The following is an 18,566-nucleotide window of genomic DNA, read 5'->3' as shown; positions in this document are numbered from 1 at the left end:
ATGCCCTAGGTGTGCTGTTGTATAGAGGTTTGTAAATTTTCAAAAGGGTTGTTGTTGTTGTTGTTGTTGTTGTTGTTTTAGTGGTCCAACAACAACCTGTGAGCTTCTAAGACTGAGGGCAAGCGTCCTGTCCCAAGCTGGTAGCAGGAATATTATTGGGAGGGGGCATCTGTGGTCCACATACCCTAGAACCCCACTTGCCTGATACGGAAGGGGGAGGCATGTCTTCTTCACCTCCTTCTTCACTACAATATATCCATTTATTTCCAATTGTCAATGTCAAAAGGGACTAAAATCTATAAAATTCATAGAAAATCAACGTGCCAATTTGCTCAATTTCTCTAGGACTCCATGACACCTCCCCTGTCCTCCATAATCCCTCAAGCAAGATGTCAAGACCCTAATCCTGTCAAATCACTATGCCAATCCATTCCTCCGGGCAAGGCCAGGTGGCAGACCATGCATACATGGACCATTGTCTTCTCATCAGGTACTCAGGATGTGCTTGTCTGCGCATATCTCCAGCTCTGCATATTCCCCCCTCCCTCCTCCATATGTTAATCCTGTGTGACCCAACCTTTTCTTAATGTATTCATGATGTAATCTGTGTAACCCAACCTCTTCTTAATGTATTCATGATGTAACTGGGATGTATTTTGCACTGTATTCTGGGACATGGAGGGAAATTTCAAAAGTTCATGTCACCCCTTTCTCGCTGTTCAATCTCGCCTTGAACCTGTTGCGCAATTAACTTGGATCTTCTGCAGTTTGCTCCTGTCTCTGGCTGAGCTCATTTTCTTCCGCAGGGACCCGCGGACCTAGTCCAACGAGCTGGGTGGCAGAGTAGCCCCGCACCCAGATTTTAGCCGTAAAATGCCCTAGAGCCATTGTGGCATAATGGTTAGAGCATGGGTAGGCAAACTAAGGCCCGGGGCCCGGATCAGGCCCAATCGCCTTCTAAATCCGGCCCACAGACGGTCTGGGAATCAGCATCTTTTTACATGAGTAGAATGTGTGCTTTTATTTAAAATGCATCTCTGGGTTATTTGTGGGGGCCATAGGAATTTGTTCAATTTCCCCCCAAAAATATAGTCTGCCCCCCCAAGGTCTGAGGGACAGTGGACCGGCCCCCGGCTGAAAGAGTTTGCTGACCCCTGGGTTAGAGTGTTAGACTAGGAGCTGGGAGACCAGGGTTCGAATCCCCCCTCAGCCATGAAGCTCTCTGGGTGAGCTTGGGCCAGTCACGGCCTCTCAGCCTAACCTAGCTCACACAATTGTTGTGAGGATGAACCTACACTACCTTGAGTTACTTGGAAGAAATAGGTGGTATATAAAGGTAATAATAATAAAATAGAAGAATTCCCAAACCAATCCTTAGCTTAAGCTATCTTGGCAACCAGTCTTTATAGGTCTTTAGAAGGACAAAATGGGATCAGGAGTTGCTTTCTTGCAAAAAAATGAAATGGAAAACTTACGCCTATCTGATATCAAATCCCACAAAGTAAATACAGTGGTACCTCGGGTTAAGTACTTAATTCGTTCCAGAGGTCCGTACTTAACCTGAAATTGTTCTTCACCTGAAGTACCACTTTAGCTAATGGGGCCTCCTGCTGCCACCGCGCCACCGGAGCCCAATTTCTGTTCTTATCCTGAAGCAAAGCTCTTAACCTGAAGCACTATTTCTGGGTTAGCAGTGTGTGTAACCTGAAGTGTATGTAACCTGAAGCGTATGTAACCCAAGGTACCACTGTAAATCACTCATATCACTATGTGGCAGATTGGTTAGCATGGCAGACATGAACCCAAGTGGCCTAACTATAAAACCAAAGCAACTTTTATTCTAGGAGCATAGTTCAACACCTTCTGTCATTTGTAATAACACTTCCACTCTGCAAAGGATGATTTCTACAAGCCCTCACAATGCACTGGTAATGCAGGTCTGAGTAGATGCTGGAAGAGACTCGCTCAAGGCCACGTACTGTTGCAGCAGCAACAGATGTGAAACTTTTAATTCAAGAGTGCACGGAAACACCATTTAGCTTCCTGCTGCAGTGCTACCTATTTATCTACTTGCACTGGTGCGCTTTCAAACGGCTAGGTTGGCAGGAGCTGAGACAGAGCAACGGGAGCTCACCCTGTTGTGGGGAGTTGAACCGCCAACCTTCTGATCAGCAAGCCCAAGAGGCTTGGTGGTTTGGATCACCCGTGTCACAAGGCGATTACTCCCAGGTAGGTGCCAGGGTGCAGCCCTTTCAAGACCACCGACAAGCCTGATATTCTGCCCTTCTCGTTTTGGGAGGTGCCTCCACCTGACCTTGTCAAACTCTTGTTTCCTTATATGCATAGCTGTCAACGTTTCCCCTTTTTTAAGGGAAATTCCCTTATTCCAAATAGGATTCCTCACAAGGAAAGGGAAAAGTTGACAGCTATGATTATATGAGGGAACCTCTGTGTCAAGGATAGGGAACCTGTGGCCTTGCAGATGTTACTGGACCACAACTCGCCTCTGCCCTGGCCATTGGTCAGACTAGCAACAGATGTGAAACTTTTAATTCAAGGCTCCTGCATTGACTCTCTGGTTATTGAACTAGTGCTACTTTCTTTGAAGGGACGCGGGTGGCGCTGTGGGTAAAACCTCAGCGCCTAGGACTTGCCGATTGCATGGTCGGTGGTTCGAATCCCCGCAGCGGGGTGAGCTCCTGTCTTTCGGTCCCAGCTCCTGCCCACCTAGCAGTTCGAAAGCACCCCCGGGGTGCAAGTAGATAAATAGGGACCGCTTACCAGCGGAAAGGTAAACGGCGTTCCGTGTGCTGCGCTGGCTCTCCAGATGCAGCTTGTCACGCTGGCCATGTGACCCGGAAGTGTCTGCGGACAGCGCTGGCTCCTGGTCTATAGAGTGAGATGAGCGCACAACCCTAGAGTCTGGCAAGACTGGCCCGTCCGGGCAGGGATACCTTTACCTTTACCTTACTTTCTTTGAAAGCAGATACCCACAGAATGAGTGTTACTTTTTCAAGCTTCTCAAATAGTCGATGGATAAATTAGGGCCTTTTATTTATTTATTTTTGAGGGGAGGAAAACACAAGAAACTCAAGGGGAAAGTCTTGCGATTGCATTTTTTTAAAAGGAGGGATACTAATAGGGTTTAATAAGTTATCTGCTGCCCCCTTCAGACAAACTCCAAACATTACAAATACAGCTGAACAGCTGCGAGATTAACAAGAAAATCAACCCGCCCCAGCTTCTGTCACTACATTGGGACACATTTGGAAAGGGATTACAGACAAGCTTTCAGGCTGACGGGAACGCAAGGTGAAAATCAGCTAACACCTGCACAAACCAGGAGAGTTCCTTGGAAGCAGATTTGCCTGGAATTGTGCCATTTTGGCTCCTGGTCCTGTAAGCCCTGCTCCAGAAGAAGTCCTCCCTTGCCCCAGTTGGGCTTCCTATTGCTGCTAACAGGGTAGATGATCTCTCTCACACACAGACATCAGTACGCCTTTCAACCAATGTCCGTGACTGGGCTCAGTAACTGGTTCTGCCCCGACTGGGCTAGGCGACAGGAGCACTTTCAGAGACCTTCCAATCCTGGAAAACAGGTCCCAGTGCACTGGACTCGCAACTGCGCCTTGTGAACACCAGACTCATGCAGAGTATAAATAACGCGGAAGATAGCTGTGAAGCATAACTCCTTTTATTTCTAATAGCTACTACAAACTAACAAACTACTGGCTTGCATGAATGTTACATATCCCAGTCAGCCATCTAGTCACTACATAGATAAGACTTTCTCCACACAGTCAGGCAGTCAGTAGAAGAGCAGTTTCCGCCCCCTCCTTTCTCAAAAAATCAGATCAGGAGATTCTTGCAATGGGAGGGGTGAAAGTATCAACAACACACACACACACACACACACACACACACACACACACACACAAAACACAACATACCCTCCAACATTTCTCTGATGAAAATAGGGATGTCCTATTCCATAAAATAAAAATAGTAATAATTTTATTCTTTATACCCCGCCTGACTGGGTTGCCTCAGCCACCCTAGGCTGCTTCCAACATACAGTGGTACCTCGGGTTAAGTACTTAATTCGTTCTGGAGGTCCGTTCTTAACCTGAAACTGTCCTTAACCTGAAGCACCACTTTAGCTAATGGGGCCTCCCGCTGCTGCCACACAATTTCTGTTCTCATCCTGAAGCAAAGTTCTTAACCCGAGGTACTATTTCTGGGTTACCGGAGTCTGTAACCTGAAGCATATGTAACCTGAAGCGTATGTAACCTGAGGTACCACTGTATATAAAAACATAATAAAGCTACACAGGGCAGCCTTCAGATGTCTTCTAAAGGTTGTATAGTTATTTACAGTGCTTCTAGGAAAAAAAGGTGTCGGTATTGCGTACCCCCAGAAAAAAAGAGCACTGGTTACTTATCTCCTTGGCTCAGGGGTTACTTGACTGCATACCCTCTGATGAAAACAGAGACGTCTTACCATATCCTCCAACATTTCTCCAATGAGAATAGGGATGTCCTAAGGGAAAGCGAGACATTCTGGAATCAAATCAGAAACTGAGACAGCTTCTGTAAATCCAGGACTGTCCCTGGAAAATAGGGATACTTCGACACACACACACACACACACACACACCTCAGCAGGGCCCCGATGTTGTACTAACAACACGTAACTGATCAAATTAAAACAACTATCACTATGCCCACCTCTGCCTTCTGAGTTCCAACTCTGCACATGGGGCAAAGTACAGACAACGCTGGAGAGATGTCTATTCAATACATTTTATATATTTTTAAAAAACAGCCAGAAATTGCAGAGGACTGGGAGAGTGCCAAGTGTGAAGGGTTTGTGGCATGTCTGCCTTAAATATTCGCACTGATTTTTAATGGCGTTCTTATCGCTTCTTCTCTTTCTCGCACTGTGCTGCGTTACAGCTTGAATTCTGCGGTACTCAAACTGGGCTACAAGAAAGGCAACATAAGAAAGAAAAGGAGCAACGAAAACACAATTATAAAGCATACGGCGTCTAGCACAGCGCACTGAAATTGCTACAACAGGCAGAAATATCATTAAGCGCGTATACCGAGACCCTCGGCAGTTTTCAAGTTTGGGAGCGACTGCACTAAGTCAAAGCTTGCAGCAGTAAATGGACAGGGAGAAGGGACACAGCTACATTCTCCCTTTCCGGAACCTGCACACCTGATGCAAACCAGGTCATACAGGTCAGAAAATGCCCCCCATATTATTTACAAACCTCTGCCCTTTTACTGGTAATAAGTAGCAAATATCTTCATCTGTTGAGACTGCTTTATTTTTATCTGTAGTCGTGTGCAAGAAAGGGTTACAGAAATAAAAAAAAAGAGATGTGAACAGAAACTGCTGAAAATGACTTTTTGTCGACATTTTGTTGCAACGCACGTAAAGGATTCCATATGATCAGCTCCCAACAGGGGACAAGAACGACCGAATCACAGAAGTCCGTTTTTAAAAGCCGAAGCTATCGCTTTCCCCACTCTGCTGTGATCTATACTGATCATCTGCTGTGTTTAACAGCAGCATTATAGGCTTTTTATTATCTAGAGAGTCCAAAATGGATGTCCTTTATTAGAATTAATTCAAACCTAACACTAATCACACTTTTCTCCCTTGAGGATGTCAGCAATATTTTTAAAGGCAAAACAAAAACAAAGCCAAAATAATCATAATTAAACCATTCCAACAAACAGCAGCAGCTACAAATTGGTGTTTAGCAGTCCAACTCCTTGGCACTCGATAATGTAGGCATCCTTGGGGGAAGCGTCCTCTTCTGATTTTGTCACAGTAAATTTAGCCTGCAATGAAAATAATTTTAAGTGTCATAAAGTGGGTTTATTAACGTATTCTTTAAAATGCACATGTGTAGCCACCTGTATATTGTTTGCATGACGTGCAAGAGCTTGCTTATTAAAATCAGGCTCTGAAAATAAAATACTATAATAAATAATAATAATAACAATAACAATAATAATACAAAACTGATAGTAAACAATGTTCAGTTTAAAACTTGAGGTGTTAAAAGCGTGAGTAAACTTGTCATATGAACAGACCTGAGGAGGCTTTGCTAGACCCCCACCTGAGGGAGACTATTCCATAACAGCAGCATAAACTACTGAAAATATCTACCGTATTTTTCGCTCTATAACACGCACCCGACCATAACACACACGTAGTTTTTAGAGGAGGAAAACAAGGAAAAAAATATTCTAAACGAAACAGTGGATGTATGATTTTTGTGGTTCATGCTGTGGCCACAGACATGTAATCTGACGGTGAGTTTGGGGTAGTCCAATGCAAAAATCCTGAGGATCCACGTGGATCCATGTTTGTAACCACGTTTTTGCACCACTGCGGCCCCAGGCAACAGTGAGTGCGTGATTTTTTTTTGATGCAAATTGTAGCCATGGACATGCTATGTGATCTAATGGTGAATTTGGGGTGACCCAGTGCAAAAATCCTGAGGATCCATGTGGATCTGTGCTTTGTAACCACATTTTAAGTGGGGAGGGAAGGAAAAGCACTCAAGGGACAAGGAGCACACGTGGGGTGTGTGGAGAAAGGATGCTGCTAATAATGCAGAAGAGGGGTATAAGGGGAGAAGGCTCCTCTCCTCTCCCACTTTGCTCCTTTAAAGCAAGGAGGCTCTGCTTCTCTCCCTCCTCCCCGGCTCAATCCCCCGGCTTAGTGAGCTGAAAAACTTTGCTGCTATTTAGCGAGCTGAGTGGGGAGGAGGGACAGAGAGCCTGCTTGCTTTAAAGGAGCCAACCAGACAGGAGCTGCTCACACCCGTGTAAGCAGCTCCTCTCCTCTCCCGCTTTGCTCCTTTAAAGAAGCAGGCGCTCTGTCCCTCTCTCCTCCCCACTCAGCGGCTCTTCTCCCGCTTTGCTCTTTCAAAGCGAGCCACGGAGGAGGGAAGCATTTGCTCCGTAACACGCACAGACATTTCCCCTTACTTTCTAGGAGGAAAAAAATGTGTGTTATGGAGCGAAAACTACGATAACTAGAGAAAGCAAGTCTGTGAAGTGTGTACTCATCAACCGACATTAAAAAAACAACAACTATGTATCACTCACCTTTGTCAGCTGTTCTGCAAAATGTATAGCAGTTTTTGTATGGAGAGTAATTGGTCCAGTTTTCACTCTGGAGAGGCCATTTGCTAAAGCCATGAAAATGATTAGCTTGAGAAAAGAGAGGAAGAAAAAAAACCACATCGTTATTAGTGATGCAACTCCCATGGCAGCAAAAGAAAGCCAGCTGAAGTAACACTCCACATAACTCACAATAAAATCCTATTCATGTCTTTGCAGAAGTCAGCAAAGGTAAAGGACCCCTGGACGGTTAAGTCCAGTCAAAGGCGACTATGGGGTTGCGGCGCTCATCTCGCTTTATAGGTTAAGGGAGCTGGCGTTTGTCCACAGACAGCTGTCTGGGTCATGTGCCCAGCATGACTAAACTGCTTCTGGCACAACGGGACGTGACGGAAACCAGAGCGCACAGAAATGCCATTTACCTTCCTGCTGCAGTGCTACCTATTTATCTACTTGCACTGGTGCGCTTTCAAACTGCCAGGTTGGCAGGAGCTGAGACAGAGCAATGGGAGCTCACCCTGTTGTGGGGAGTCGAACCGCCAACCTTCTGATCAGCAAGCCCAAGAGGCTCGATGGTTTGGACCACAGTGCCACCCGTGTCACAAGGGGACTTACTCCCAGGTGGGTGCCAGAGTGCAGCCCTTTCAAGACCACCGACAAGCCTGATATTCTGCCCTTCTCGTTTTGGGAGGTGCCTCCACCTGACCTTGTCAAACTCTTCTTTCCTTATATGCATAGCTGTCAATGTTTCCCTTTTTTTAAGGGAAATTCCCTTATTCCAAATAGGATTCCTCACAAGAAAAGGGAAAAGTTGACAGCTATGATTATATGAGGGAACCTCTGTGTCAAGGATAGGGAACCTGTGGCCTTGCAGATGTTACTTTACCACAACTCCCCTCTGCCCTGGCCATTGGCCAGACTAGCAGAGTCCAACCACGCTAGGAGGGCAAAAGGTTCGCCTTCCCAGCTCTACACAAAACGCTTACTTGGTCTTGCAGATAATCGTCCACTGCTCCCCCATGTCGAAGATTTCCAAGCAACATCTCGGCGGCTTCGATTCCAACTTTGTCAGCATTTTTACCTGTGTGAAGAAGAAGCACAGGTAGAACCTAACACACCTGTGCTGCATGTGTGGCAAGTGTTTTGTGCTTGTGTGAGCTATGTGCAAAAAAAAAAAAACAGGTTAGCTACCGTAGCTCAAGAATGTGGCCTTTTAGTGACTGTAATTATTACATCGTAATTACGCAGAACATGGATAATATAAAATAAGACACCACCCCGAAGTATGTCAGAGCGCTAAATTAGTTTCCATTAGAAGCTTTTTCAAAAGAAAAATAATTAAAAATCCTGTTTGCCCAAATCCTCACCTCTTTTACCAAGCGATGACCCAGCCAGCAAGCAACCTGTGGAAGTCTCTGCAACAATTCTAAACAGAAGGGGGGAGGGTGAGATGTTGGAACAGTTATGCATAGAAAACAGCCTTTGGAAAACTTTAAAGTGCAGATAAGTGAATTTCTGGATAGCGAGCGTGCGGAAACCTGCAATTTGAGCCCACTCACATTATTCCACTTCCGGTTCCAAAGGCCTCATTATCCGGTTCTCGAACAGCCTCAATGTTGACGTCAAGGTCTCGGATTTCCTTTCTGATGCACCTCATTGCTGCCGACGCCATGTCTTTTGCTAACTAACGCGACAAAGTCAAACAAAGAAAAACAACTGAAACCTCGACAGAAGAGCTTTCCACCATAGTCTGAAGTTCCTTCGTAGAAAATGGCTTCTATCATACAAAACGGGCGATAAAATTCTCCTTACTCCTCGGCAGGTTGACGCACAGACACCTGGCTTGCTAAAGTGTCTCTTATACGCAAAGCATGTTACTGCTTGGTAAACGCTTGCCTATTAGACAATGTCTATACAATGTAGGTCAGGGGTAGCTAATGTAGTGCCTTCCCAAAAATTGTTTTTGGGACTCCTATCATCCCCAACCATTGGGGCTGATGGGAGTTAGAGTCCTATAATGTCTGCAGGGCACCCCCACTGGCTGGCTATATCTGGATTAGGTTCCTCTGCATATTTAGAAAGAGGTGCTATTCCGATGTCACAAAAACGAGACCCTGGAAGATACATTATTCCAGGTCAGGCTGATTCACCAACATCAGTGCCCCCAGAGTCTCTGGCAGGGGTCTTGCTTATCACATGCTCCCCGTTCCTTCTTTGAATCAAAGGTGCCAGTGATAGCTCCTGAGACACCCCCCATAAAAAACTATGGTCCTTCTCCTTCTGGTTCTATAACAAAATATGTGTGGGCACCTGCATACATATGCATTACAAATTCACTGATATGCTGGAAAGAAAGTAGCTACACATTTTTTTTATTCACCAAGTGCAGCAGAACACATGCATTTTCCCATGAGGGTGCATTTAATTTTTCAACTGACAGATCACCAAAAGGAGGGGTGCTACAAAGTTATAATATTTTGACAGGATGTTTTGGTTAAATTAATACAATTTGCTTCTGCTTGGCAAGTCAAATGTGTGTCGAATTGCACAGAAATCATTAAAAATGATTGCCAAGTACAGTTGTACCTTGGATCCCGAACGCCTTGCGAGTCGAACGTTTTGGCTCCCGGACTCAGCAAACCCGGAAGTGAGTGTTCTGGTTTGCGAACGTTATTTGGAACCTGAACGTCCGACGCAGCTTCTGATTGGCTGCAGGAGCTTCTTGCAGCCAATAGGAAACCGCGCCTTGGTTTCTGAACATTTTGGAAGTCAAATGGGCTTCCGGAACGGATTCTGTGTGACTTCTGAGGTACCACTGTACTTGCAGTTAGTAATAAAACATAAGATTGATATATAATCTATTTAGTATTAACTGACATTTCCAGAAGGTAGCATTAAAATGCCTTGGTTTTCCAAAAGCAGTTAATGAGCTGGACTTACCAAGCTGAGAGCTGTCCAATCACAAAAAAAAGAGCAGATTTGAACGCCTCACGCCCAAAAACTTTGTGACCCCCTCACTGAAAGAAATTTGAGTTTTGCCCCCTAAAATGACACACCCTAAGAATACGAGGACAGGCTCACTTTGACTGGCAGAGCTCCAGCTACGAAGGCTCTTCCGTGTATCTTGGTCACGGTGCCACGGTCGGTTAAGTCGATTGGGCTCAACTGTTTAACAGGTGACATCCGTATGATCACTTCGCCACCCCCCTTGGGGTAGTAGCCCCTGTCAAGAAACAGCAGGTTATGGGCCAGGTAATGTTCCTGTCATGGCAACGAAGAAACAAGTCAAATAAAAACTAGAGTTTATGGCTGGCTTATTTAAGCACAGTTCAAGGTTCAAGCACAATGTCAAACTGCAGTTATTTAAAAGCTTCCAATCTCCTCCTCACAGTCACAAAAGGAGGAGCCTGAGACCTACCTCCTTTTTATATCACAGTCCAGGGTCAAACTGAACTTCTCAACCATTGGTTTGAAGACCTGGAGAGTAAATACATTTGCTGAAAAACACAGATACATACATATTTTAGTGAGCAAAATATTCCTTCCTATCACCCTGTCAGAGTGTCAAAAGAATGATGTTGTTTTTGACTTGTGTGCTGCCAAAGCACACACTTCAGTCATTGCTATGGGAGGTTGTTTTGAGCATATATAATACACAGATACAGTGCTATTTTTCTGGAAAAAGAGGGGCTGAAACTCACCATTAACACATCCCTTGTTCTCTTAGAATGGCAATGGCGCCCAACTGAAAGGTACCGGAACTGAGTTCCAGCAAGTTCTGGCTGAAAAAAAGCTCTGAATATATAGCGATAGAAAGACAGCTAGCTAGAAATGTTGACTAGTTAATTTGCATGAATTCTTTTAATGGCATGATGTATTTATGTTTTTAAACGTTTACTTGGAAACCTTTGGGTAAAAAGCAACAAGTCAAACAAACAAAATTGCTTAGTAAGGTAGTGGCTTAATTCAATCTTATTAATGTTTTATTACTTATTATGATTTATAACAAATTATTATCATGAGATCTCAGGGCAGTTCGCAGAATAAAAAACAGGGTAAAAACAAGTCTTGGACTCTCACAATCCCTCTTCCCCTTCATTTGCACATGGCAACGGTGATGGGGAGGTAGATTAAAAGCAGCCGTTTCTAATTTGTCTGAATGCAGAAAACATTGATTTGCACAAATCATTATTTATTTGCAAACTATTATCTGAAACCACAGTTTGATTGTGGCTTGCAGGCAAAATAAAGTTTTTGCAAATCAGTTTCCTGCAATCAGGCAAAGCAAGCTATGGCTTGCTGCACACTAGAAGAAGACTTGCACATGACAGGGAAATCATAATGAAAATTCATGGTTTGACATTATGTCTGAACTGAGTCGATGGGCAGTGCTGACTTTTAGTTTCCACAAATCCTGGTTTGCCATTACATATATCTTGGTTTAAAACAAACTCCAGGTAAGTTAAATAATCCATGGTTTGAAGTTGTATTCTTCTGAAGCATGCCTTTCAAGGAAATGAACTGCAAAGAAAATTCTGAAGGAACCACAATTCTGAAGTCAGGCGTACTGTGCTACTTATACAATCCCATCTATTTCAACAAATAAGAAGTTATAGCACCTGAATGAATGGTTTCAAGAAGTGACCAGGCTGGTAGACAAGCATTCACATAGTCACCTGTGACAAGTGAGAATTACCGTATTTTTCGCTCTATAACACGCACCCAACCATAACACGCACATAGTTTTTAGAGGAGGAAAATCTGTAGGCATGCCACCCGTAGGCATTTCCTCCATAACACGCACAGACATTTCCCCTTACTTTCTAGGAGGAAAAAAGTGAGTGTTATGGTGCAAAAAATACGGTATTTCCAAGTGATCAGACAAAGATGCGTTTATTATAGTTAAAGGAAATAAATCTGCCTATATAAAAGAAATAATCTGCCTTTATATGGGACTGTCTGACATCTAGGTTTGTCATTGCTCTGACAAACCTAGCAATGACAAACCTAGACAGCATCTTAAAAAGTAGAGACATCACCTTGCCAACAAAGGTCCGTATAGTAAAAGCTATGGTTTCCCCAGTAGTGATGTATGGAAGTGAGAGCTGGACCATAAAGAAGGCTGATCGCCGAAGAATTGGTGCTTTTGAATTCTGGTGCCGGAGGAGACTCTTGAGAGTCCCATGGACTGCAAGAAGATCAAACCTATCCATTCTGAAGGAAATCAGCCCTGAGTGCTCACTGGAAGGACAGATCCTGAAGCTGAGGCTCCAGTACTTTGGCCACCTCATGAGAAGAGAAGACTCCCTGGAAAAGACCCTGATGTTGGGAAAGATGGAGGGCACAAGGAGAAGGGGACGACAGAGGATGAGATGGTTGGACAGTGTTCTCAAAGCTAGCAGCATGAGTTTGACCAAACTGCGGGAGGCAGTGGAAGACAGGAGTGCCTGGTGTGCTCTGGTTCATGGGGTCACGAAGAGTCGGACACGACTAAACAACAACAACAAATCTGACATCTGCCTGACAAAGGACTACCCAGAGCCATACCATCGTAGCTGCAGCATCAGACCATTCAAGTAGTCTGGTCAGGGAAGCTACCAAAAACAAATTTATTCTTCCCTCCTTCCTGCCAACAACATGCCACAACGCCAAAGCAGGTGGATGTGGAAAACTGAGAACTAGTAACTTTTTGTGGCTTTATCTCCACTTTCTGGAATTTAGGTCCACTTAACCGTTTGGTGACAATGCATTTCGGATGTAGCTTTCTTGTGTAACGTTGTCGCCAAAGTCTAATGAAGCAAAGGACTGACTTGGGCTGCAAAGATGGAAGGGTCAACTTACCATCACCGTATAGTCAATCTGGGGAGCCATCTCTGCATTGGTGCCACCTTTCAAACGGAGCTCCGATGGAGAGGCTGCAAAGAGCACACAGGGCATTGCAACTTGCATCAGCAGGCAGACACTCCTGCAATGGGAATGAGACAGAGACAGAATGTGTTATCTATTATGGAGGGACTGGAGCCAATGGGGATTCCCAAACTCCCAGGTGCAATTTTCTATCTGTGGGAATGTTGTGGATAGTAGGAGAGGATATAGAAGAGGAGGGCCTTCTGGCGGTTCCCTCATTGCGAGAAGCAAAGCTACAGGGAACCAGGCAGAGGGCCTTCTCGCTAGTGGCGCCTGCCCTGTGGAACGCCCTCCCATCAGATGTCAAAGAGATAAACAACTACCTGACATTTGGAAGACATCTAAATGTTCAGGGAAGTTTTTAATGTGTGAAATTTTAATGTATTTTTAATCTTTGTTGGAAGCCGCCCAGAGTGGCTGGGGAAACCCAGCCAGATAGGCGGGGTACAAATAATAAATTTTATTTATTTATTTATTTATTTATTTATTTATTTATTATTAAATATTATCCTTCCTTCACTCATGCTAGTGAGTCAAGTAGCAGAGTGCATTCCCCTTATACCAGGGGTGTCCAAACTTTTTTCAATGAGGGCTAGATTTGATGAAATGAACATGCATGAGGGCCGACCATAGTTGTTGACCTTTATTTTAGGATTGAAGTTGTTGACCTTCTTTTAGGATTTTACCCCAGGAAATTAACTGCCACAGGGGCCAGATTAAACCGATCTGGCAGACCAGATTAGGCCCCCGGGACACACTTTGAACATGCCTGCCTTATACAGCAGGAAGCTGGTTTGCAGATTCGTTTGAATCTCTTCAGCTAAGCAATCCAGTCTGGCATGCCCAGATTGGATTTATTCCTGGTAAGTCCCCTTTGATCCCTCTCAAAAGAATAAAGACACAACAGTCAAGGCAAAAGGGTAAAAGAGGAAGATGGCTGCGTGACTGGACCTGTTGTGGGGTCTGCAAGGGTCACGCCCACGTACCTGGTCACATGTAGGGGGAGGATGCTCCAGACCAGGTGTAATAGGATGTTATACTAGCTGGAGTAACATCCCCCTGTCTGTGTCCACTCTAGGGAAACAAGGAATGTTGTATTTGACTGCTCCAAAGGATTACATCTCACACTACCTACCAGTGACAGAGATGAACTTTACAAAACAGTTATACTTTAAAACACACACACTGCTCGGCTCACAGAAAATCTGTTTGCTAAACGACCCAGTTAACAAAGCTTCAAAAATCCAGCCCCAGTGTTCAGAGCTTGCGAAGAAAAGCTATAAACATTACTGTAAATATTACTATTTATTATGACTCCAGTGCACTTCCGTTGCTGTTTTTTAAATCCATGAATACGTGCCACCCAAGATCCAGAGCTATCTTGAGGTTTCTGGTGAAACACTGCATTTTGATGCAGTTTTCCCCAAGACAGCTCCAATCTAACTCAAACATGGCATCCCTTTCCACGAATTTCTTTTGCCACCAGTTTCACATCTGCTTTACTAATAAAGATTGTGCAAGGAGGCAACTTGGTGAAGTATAAAAACCAAGGTGCATGTGGCAGAAAGCCCCGGGTATGGTACATTTGAGTACATTTCATTTTCCTTCTGGATTTCCAGGAGGCAGAGAAACCAACTGGACAATTACTGTATTTTTCGCTCTATAAGACGCACCAGACCATAAGACGCACCTAGTTTTTGCAGGAGGAAAACAAGAAAAAATATATTCTGAATCCCAGAAGCCAGAACAGCAAGAGGGATCTGGCTTCTGGGATAGCCTCTTGCTGCTCTGGCTTCTGGGATAGCCGCGCACATCCTCTCCCGGGCAGCGGGAGGAAGGCTCCCCCAGGAGCCACGTTCCCTTTAAAGAGCGCACAGAGCGTGTGTGCGGCTCTTGGGGGCTTTTCCCCGAGGAGGGAGAAGGGAAGCCACACACGCTCCACGTGGCTCTTTAAAGGGAGCGCTGAGCAGAGCCTCCCGCCTGCATTTGCTCCATAAGACGCACACACATTTCCCCTTACTTTTTAGGAGGGGAAAAGTGCGTCTTATAGAGCGAAAAATACGGTATGTCCAGCAAAGACATCACCACCTGAGGGTGTGGACCCGCAGCAGGTAACGTCTATACACAGCAACTTGTGCATGCAAGGAAAGGCAAATTCGACCTGAAAGGCAGCAAGAAAAAACACGACCGATCGGCATTTTAAGCCAGTAAGGTGTCTTGTCAATACTGGATCCATTTTCTTTCATTCTGTTATGTAAAATTTCTCTTGAACACGGAATAACAATTGCTACATCAGCACCCAAAGAAGTCGCAGAGATATACCCTGCTGTTTTGGTATCCGCGACGTGGGTTCCACCCTGGATCTTCCCTGGCACGAAAGTGACTTCGGTCGATCCGATTTCTCCACCTTCCATCTGCCCGTTGCAAAGGTCGCGAACCATTTTCAATCCTGACAGGTGCTGAGGCCTTCAAGTCAAGAGGACTGAGTTAGAACAGAAGCAAAGCCTGCGTATGCACTCATGTAGCAAAGAATGCTAGATTTTTGCATGTCCGGTGCAAACTTCTCAGTACACCAGAGGTGCAAACAGTAACTTGCCTGCAAGCTCAGGGTGAGCAGCCATTGTCCCTGGCCAATAAAGTTAGTGGTCATAGCAGCAATCATCTTCCAGGGAAAGAGGAAACCAGTGCTATCAGAGCTGCAGAATTCCCTGGGAAGAGGGATTGAACGCTACCCAGCAAGAACAACAAAAGATTCCTACACATAGAAAATGAGCGCGTCGGGGAGAATCTTGCCCTAGAACAGGACTGGAGACTCTGTGGGCTTCCAAACTGTGGATTCCAATCAACCATCAGCACAGCTAAAGGTCAGGGAGGATGTGAGTTGTAGTCTAGCAATAAATAAAATAAATGGCTGAAGAGTCACAGGTTATCTCCCCAAGTGTTATCTATTATTATTTGAATTTATATACCGTCCTATACCCATAGGCCTCCGGGCAGTTCACAGGATAAAATCAGAACACAAAACCACAAAGCACACAAACAAAAACAAACACAACCCTCCCCCCAAACACATTTTAAAATGGCAGAGGATGTACGTTAAAAACAGTTAAATCACTTTTTTAAATGATTGAAAAGGACATTTAAAAAAAAATCAATTTAACAGAAAAAGCAGTACTCTCTGCAGGGCAGCAACACCAGTCCTTATGAAGCCTGCCAGGCCCCACACTGGCTCAGGTAGATAGAGGCAGGAACAGGACCCTCAGGCTCTCAACAGGGTGGTCCTTGATGATTGTCCACCCCGACTTGGTTTGCTATGCAAAACGGATGCGCATTCAGTCCCACTGATATTCCCAACCTGCAGTCTGAAGTGATAATGTCCAGATGCAGAGCATCATGGGGTGAGGTGATTGACAGGTGGGCTGTCCTATCAAAGCTGGCCTGCCAGGTTGGGGGCAACGAGGTTCCCCAATGCCTCTCCTAAAGCAAACCGCTTTGACAATTGTTCTCCTAGACTTACCTAAGGCCAGGCTGACTCCTGCCGGCTCGGATATTTTTCACATGTAAGGGCGTACCACAGAGGCAGCTCAGAGCTGTGGTGACGCGCAGGATCTGGCCACCCTGAAAGGAAAAGAGAGGATCAAATACTTGCTACAGATAGAAGCAACTGTCATGTAGATACAGCCTCGTCACTGTTTCCAGGCAGACTGCTCCTCTTTCCAGAAATTAAGTACTGTCCTGCTATTGCAGTTACCCAGTCTATTTGTATGCATGTGGACTTTGTTTGCAAGTCCCACTAGGTACCCGGGTGGGTAGGCAGAGGTCTTCGGGGAAAGGCCGTAGAATCACAGAACTGTAGAGTCGGAAGGGCTCCCCAGGGTCATCTAGTCCAACCCCCTGCAAGGCAGGAATCTCAACATGTGGTCCCCCATCCAATTTGAAACCATACTGTCTAGCTTTGCAAGTGTGCTAGCAGGTTCATTGCTGCGTAAGTCAGTGGCAGACGACGTGCTTTTTATGCAAACAACCGCATGCTCAGTTACTGAGGTCTCAGGGAAGGCCTAGAACAGATCCATGCCTGAAACCCTGAAGCGCTATGCCAGTCTGTGCCAACACTTCAGAGCTACATGGCCAATGGTCTGGCTTCTTATAAGGCAGCCACCTATCTTCCTTTGACTGCAGCTTGCTTTTAAAGCGCTTTCTGATTTTTGTCATAAATGTGACTTGCAGCAGCACACCTGCAAGGCGGGCTACTAACCAGGGGCGGACTTTGGTAATACGGCACCCTGAGCAAGGAGAAAATTTGGCAGTATTCTCCTGATCTGGAGAGCAGGACTCGAACCAGCGACTTCAAGTTACAAGAAAGGAGACTAAACATCAGGAAAAACTCTCTTGAGAGGAAGAAGCTGTTCTACAGTGGAACAGGAGGTGGTGGGCCAGGGGTCAGCAAACTTTTTCAGCAGGGGGCCAGTCCACTGTCCCTCACACCTTGTGGGGGGCTGAACTATATTTTTTGGGGGGAGAATGAACGAATTCCTATGCTACACAAATAACCCAGAGATGCATTAAATAAAAGGACACATTCTACTCATGTAAAAACACACTGATTCCTGGACCGTCCGCAGGCTGGATTTAGAAGGCGATTGGGCCAGATCCCGCCCCCGGGCCTTAGTTTGCCTACCCATGTGGTGGGCTCTCCTTTCCTGGATGTATCTTTAGCAGAAATTGGATGGCCATCTGTCATGGCTACTTTCGCTGAGATTCCTGCATTGCAGAGGGTGGACTAGATGACTCTAGGGACCCCTTCCAACTCTACTGTTCTATTCAGAAGCAAGCCCCACCGAGCGGGGCTGCAGCTACTCTAAGTAACCTGGGTGGGGTAAGGAGAAAGGTAAACACAAGCAGTTTGGGGAAAGCAAGCAAGGAGTTATACGGCTCCGCGGCAGGGGATCGAAGGGGAGACGCCCCTCCCCCCAATATCCAAGAATGCAACTCCGATCTACCTGGAGGCCGGGCCGGTCGTCCCCCCCCCAAAAAACCCCCCATTCATTCAGGTCTATGGCGGCTATGAACCCCGAGAAAGGCAGCCGGCCCCGCGCGTAATCCCCAGCTCACCCCTTCCATGATGCCGCCGTCGATCTCCACCGGCTCTGGATCCCCCATGATCGGAAGCCACCGTCGAGGATCCGAGCCCCGCAGCCTGCGGACCTGAGCGAAAAGGAGACGCCGGCACACCCGCCCTTTGCTCCAGGCCGCCGCCAGCGAGGAAGGGAAGCCGCAGACTCGGCTGAAGCGCCGCCTCCGCCGGACTCCGGTTGGAGGCGCGGGGAGCAGGCGCACAGGAAAACCAGCGCAGCCGCCCTTTCCTCGGAGCTGCGGATCTGCAGCGCCGCTTGCGAAGCTCGTAGATCTCTCTCGCGCGCGCGTTTCCCACCCTGCTGGGGTTTGGCTTCTCTTATCTACCGACAGGCTCTTTCGGTAACTGATTTTATTTTATTGAAATGCATAAGATCCTT

At 45.8% G+C, this 18,566-nt stretch overlaps 1 protein-coding gene across 2 annotated transcripts; it reads right to left on the bottom strand.

Moving 5' to 3' along the window:
• Positions 1-5,311: 5,311 nt before the first annotated feature.
• RTCA (RNA 3'-terminal phosphate cyclase) lies at positions 5,312-18,351 on the bottom strand. Of its 2 annotated transcripts, XR_014527933.1 has the most exons (12): positions 18,166-18,351; positions 16,571-16,671; positions 15,376-15,519; positions 12,988-13,111; positions 10,565-10,623; positions 10,228-10,369; positions 8,706-8,830; positions 8,514-8,572; positions 8,133-8,227; positions 7,132-7,236; positions 5,437-5,853; positions 5,312-5,401 (listed from the first exon to the last, which is right to left on the bottom strand). XR_014527933.1 is itself a non-coding variant. In XM_083511210.1 (11 exons), exons 1-11 carry the CDS (start codon positions 18,211-18,213, stop codon positions 5,755-5,757), a joined length of 1,101 nt encoding a protein of 366 aa, XP_083367336.1. In that variant the 5' UTR covers positions 18,214-18,351; the 3' UTR covers positions 5,312-5,754. The 2 variants fall into 2 exon arrangements, 1 of the variants encoding a protein (XP_083367336.1); XM_083511210.1 differs by having other exon boundaries at positions 5,312-5,853.
• Positions 18,352-18,566: the final 215 nt, after the last annotated feature.

Source organism: Podarcis liolepis, assembly GCF_965112155.1.
Source record: "Podarcis liolepis genome assembly, chromosome: 6".
In the NCBI taxonomy this organism is placed as follows: domain Eukaryota; kingdom Metazoa; phylum Chordata; class Lepidosauria; order Squamata; family Lacertidae; genus Podarcis; species Podarcis liolepis.
This window is presented reverse-complemented; position numbering and strand designations above follow the sequence as displayed.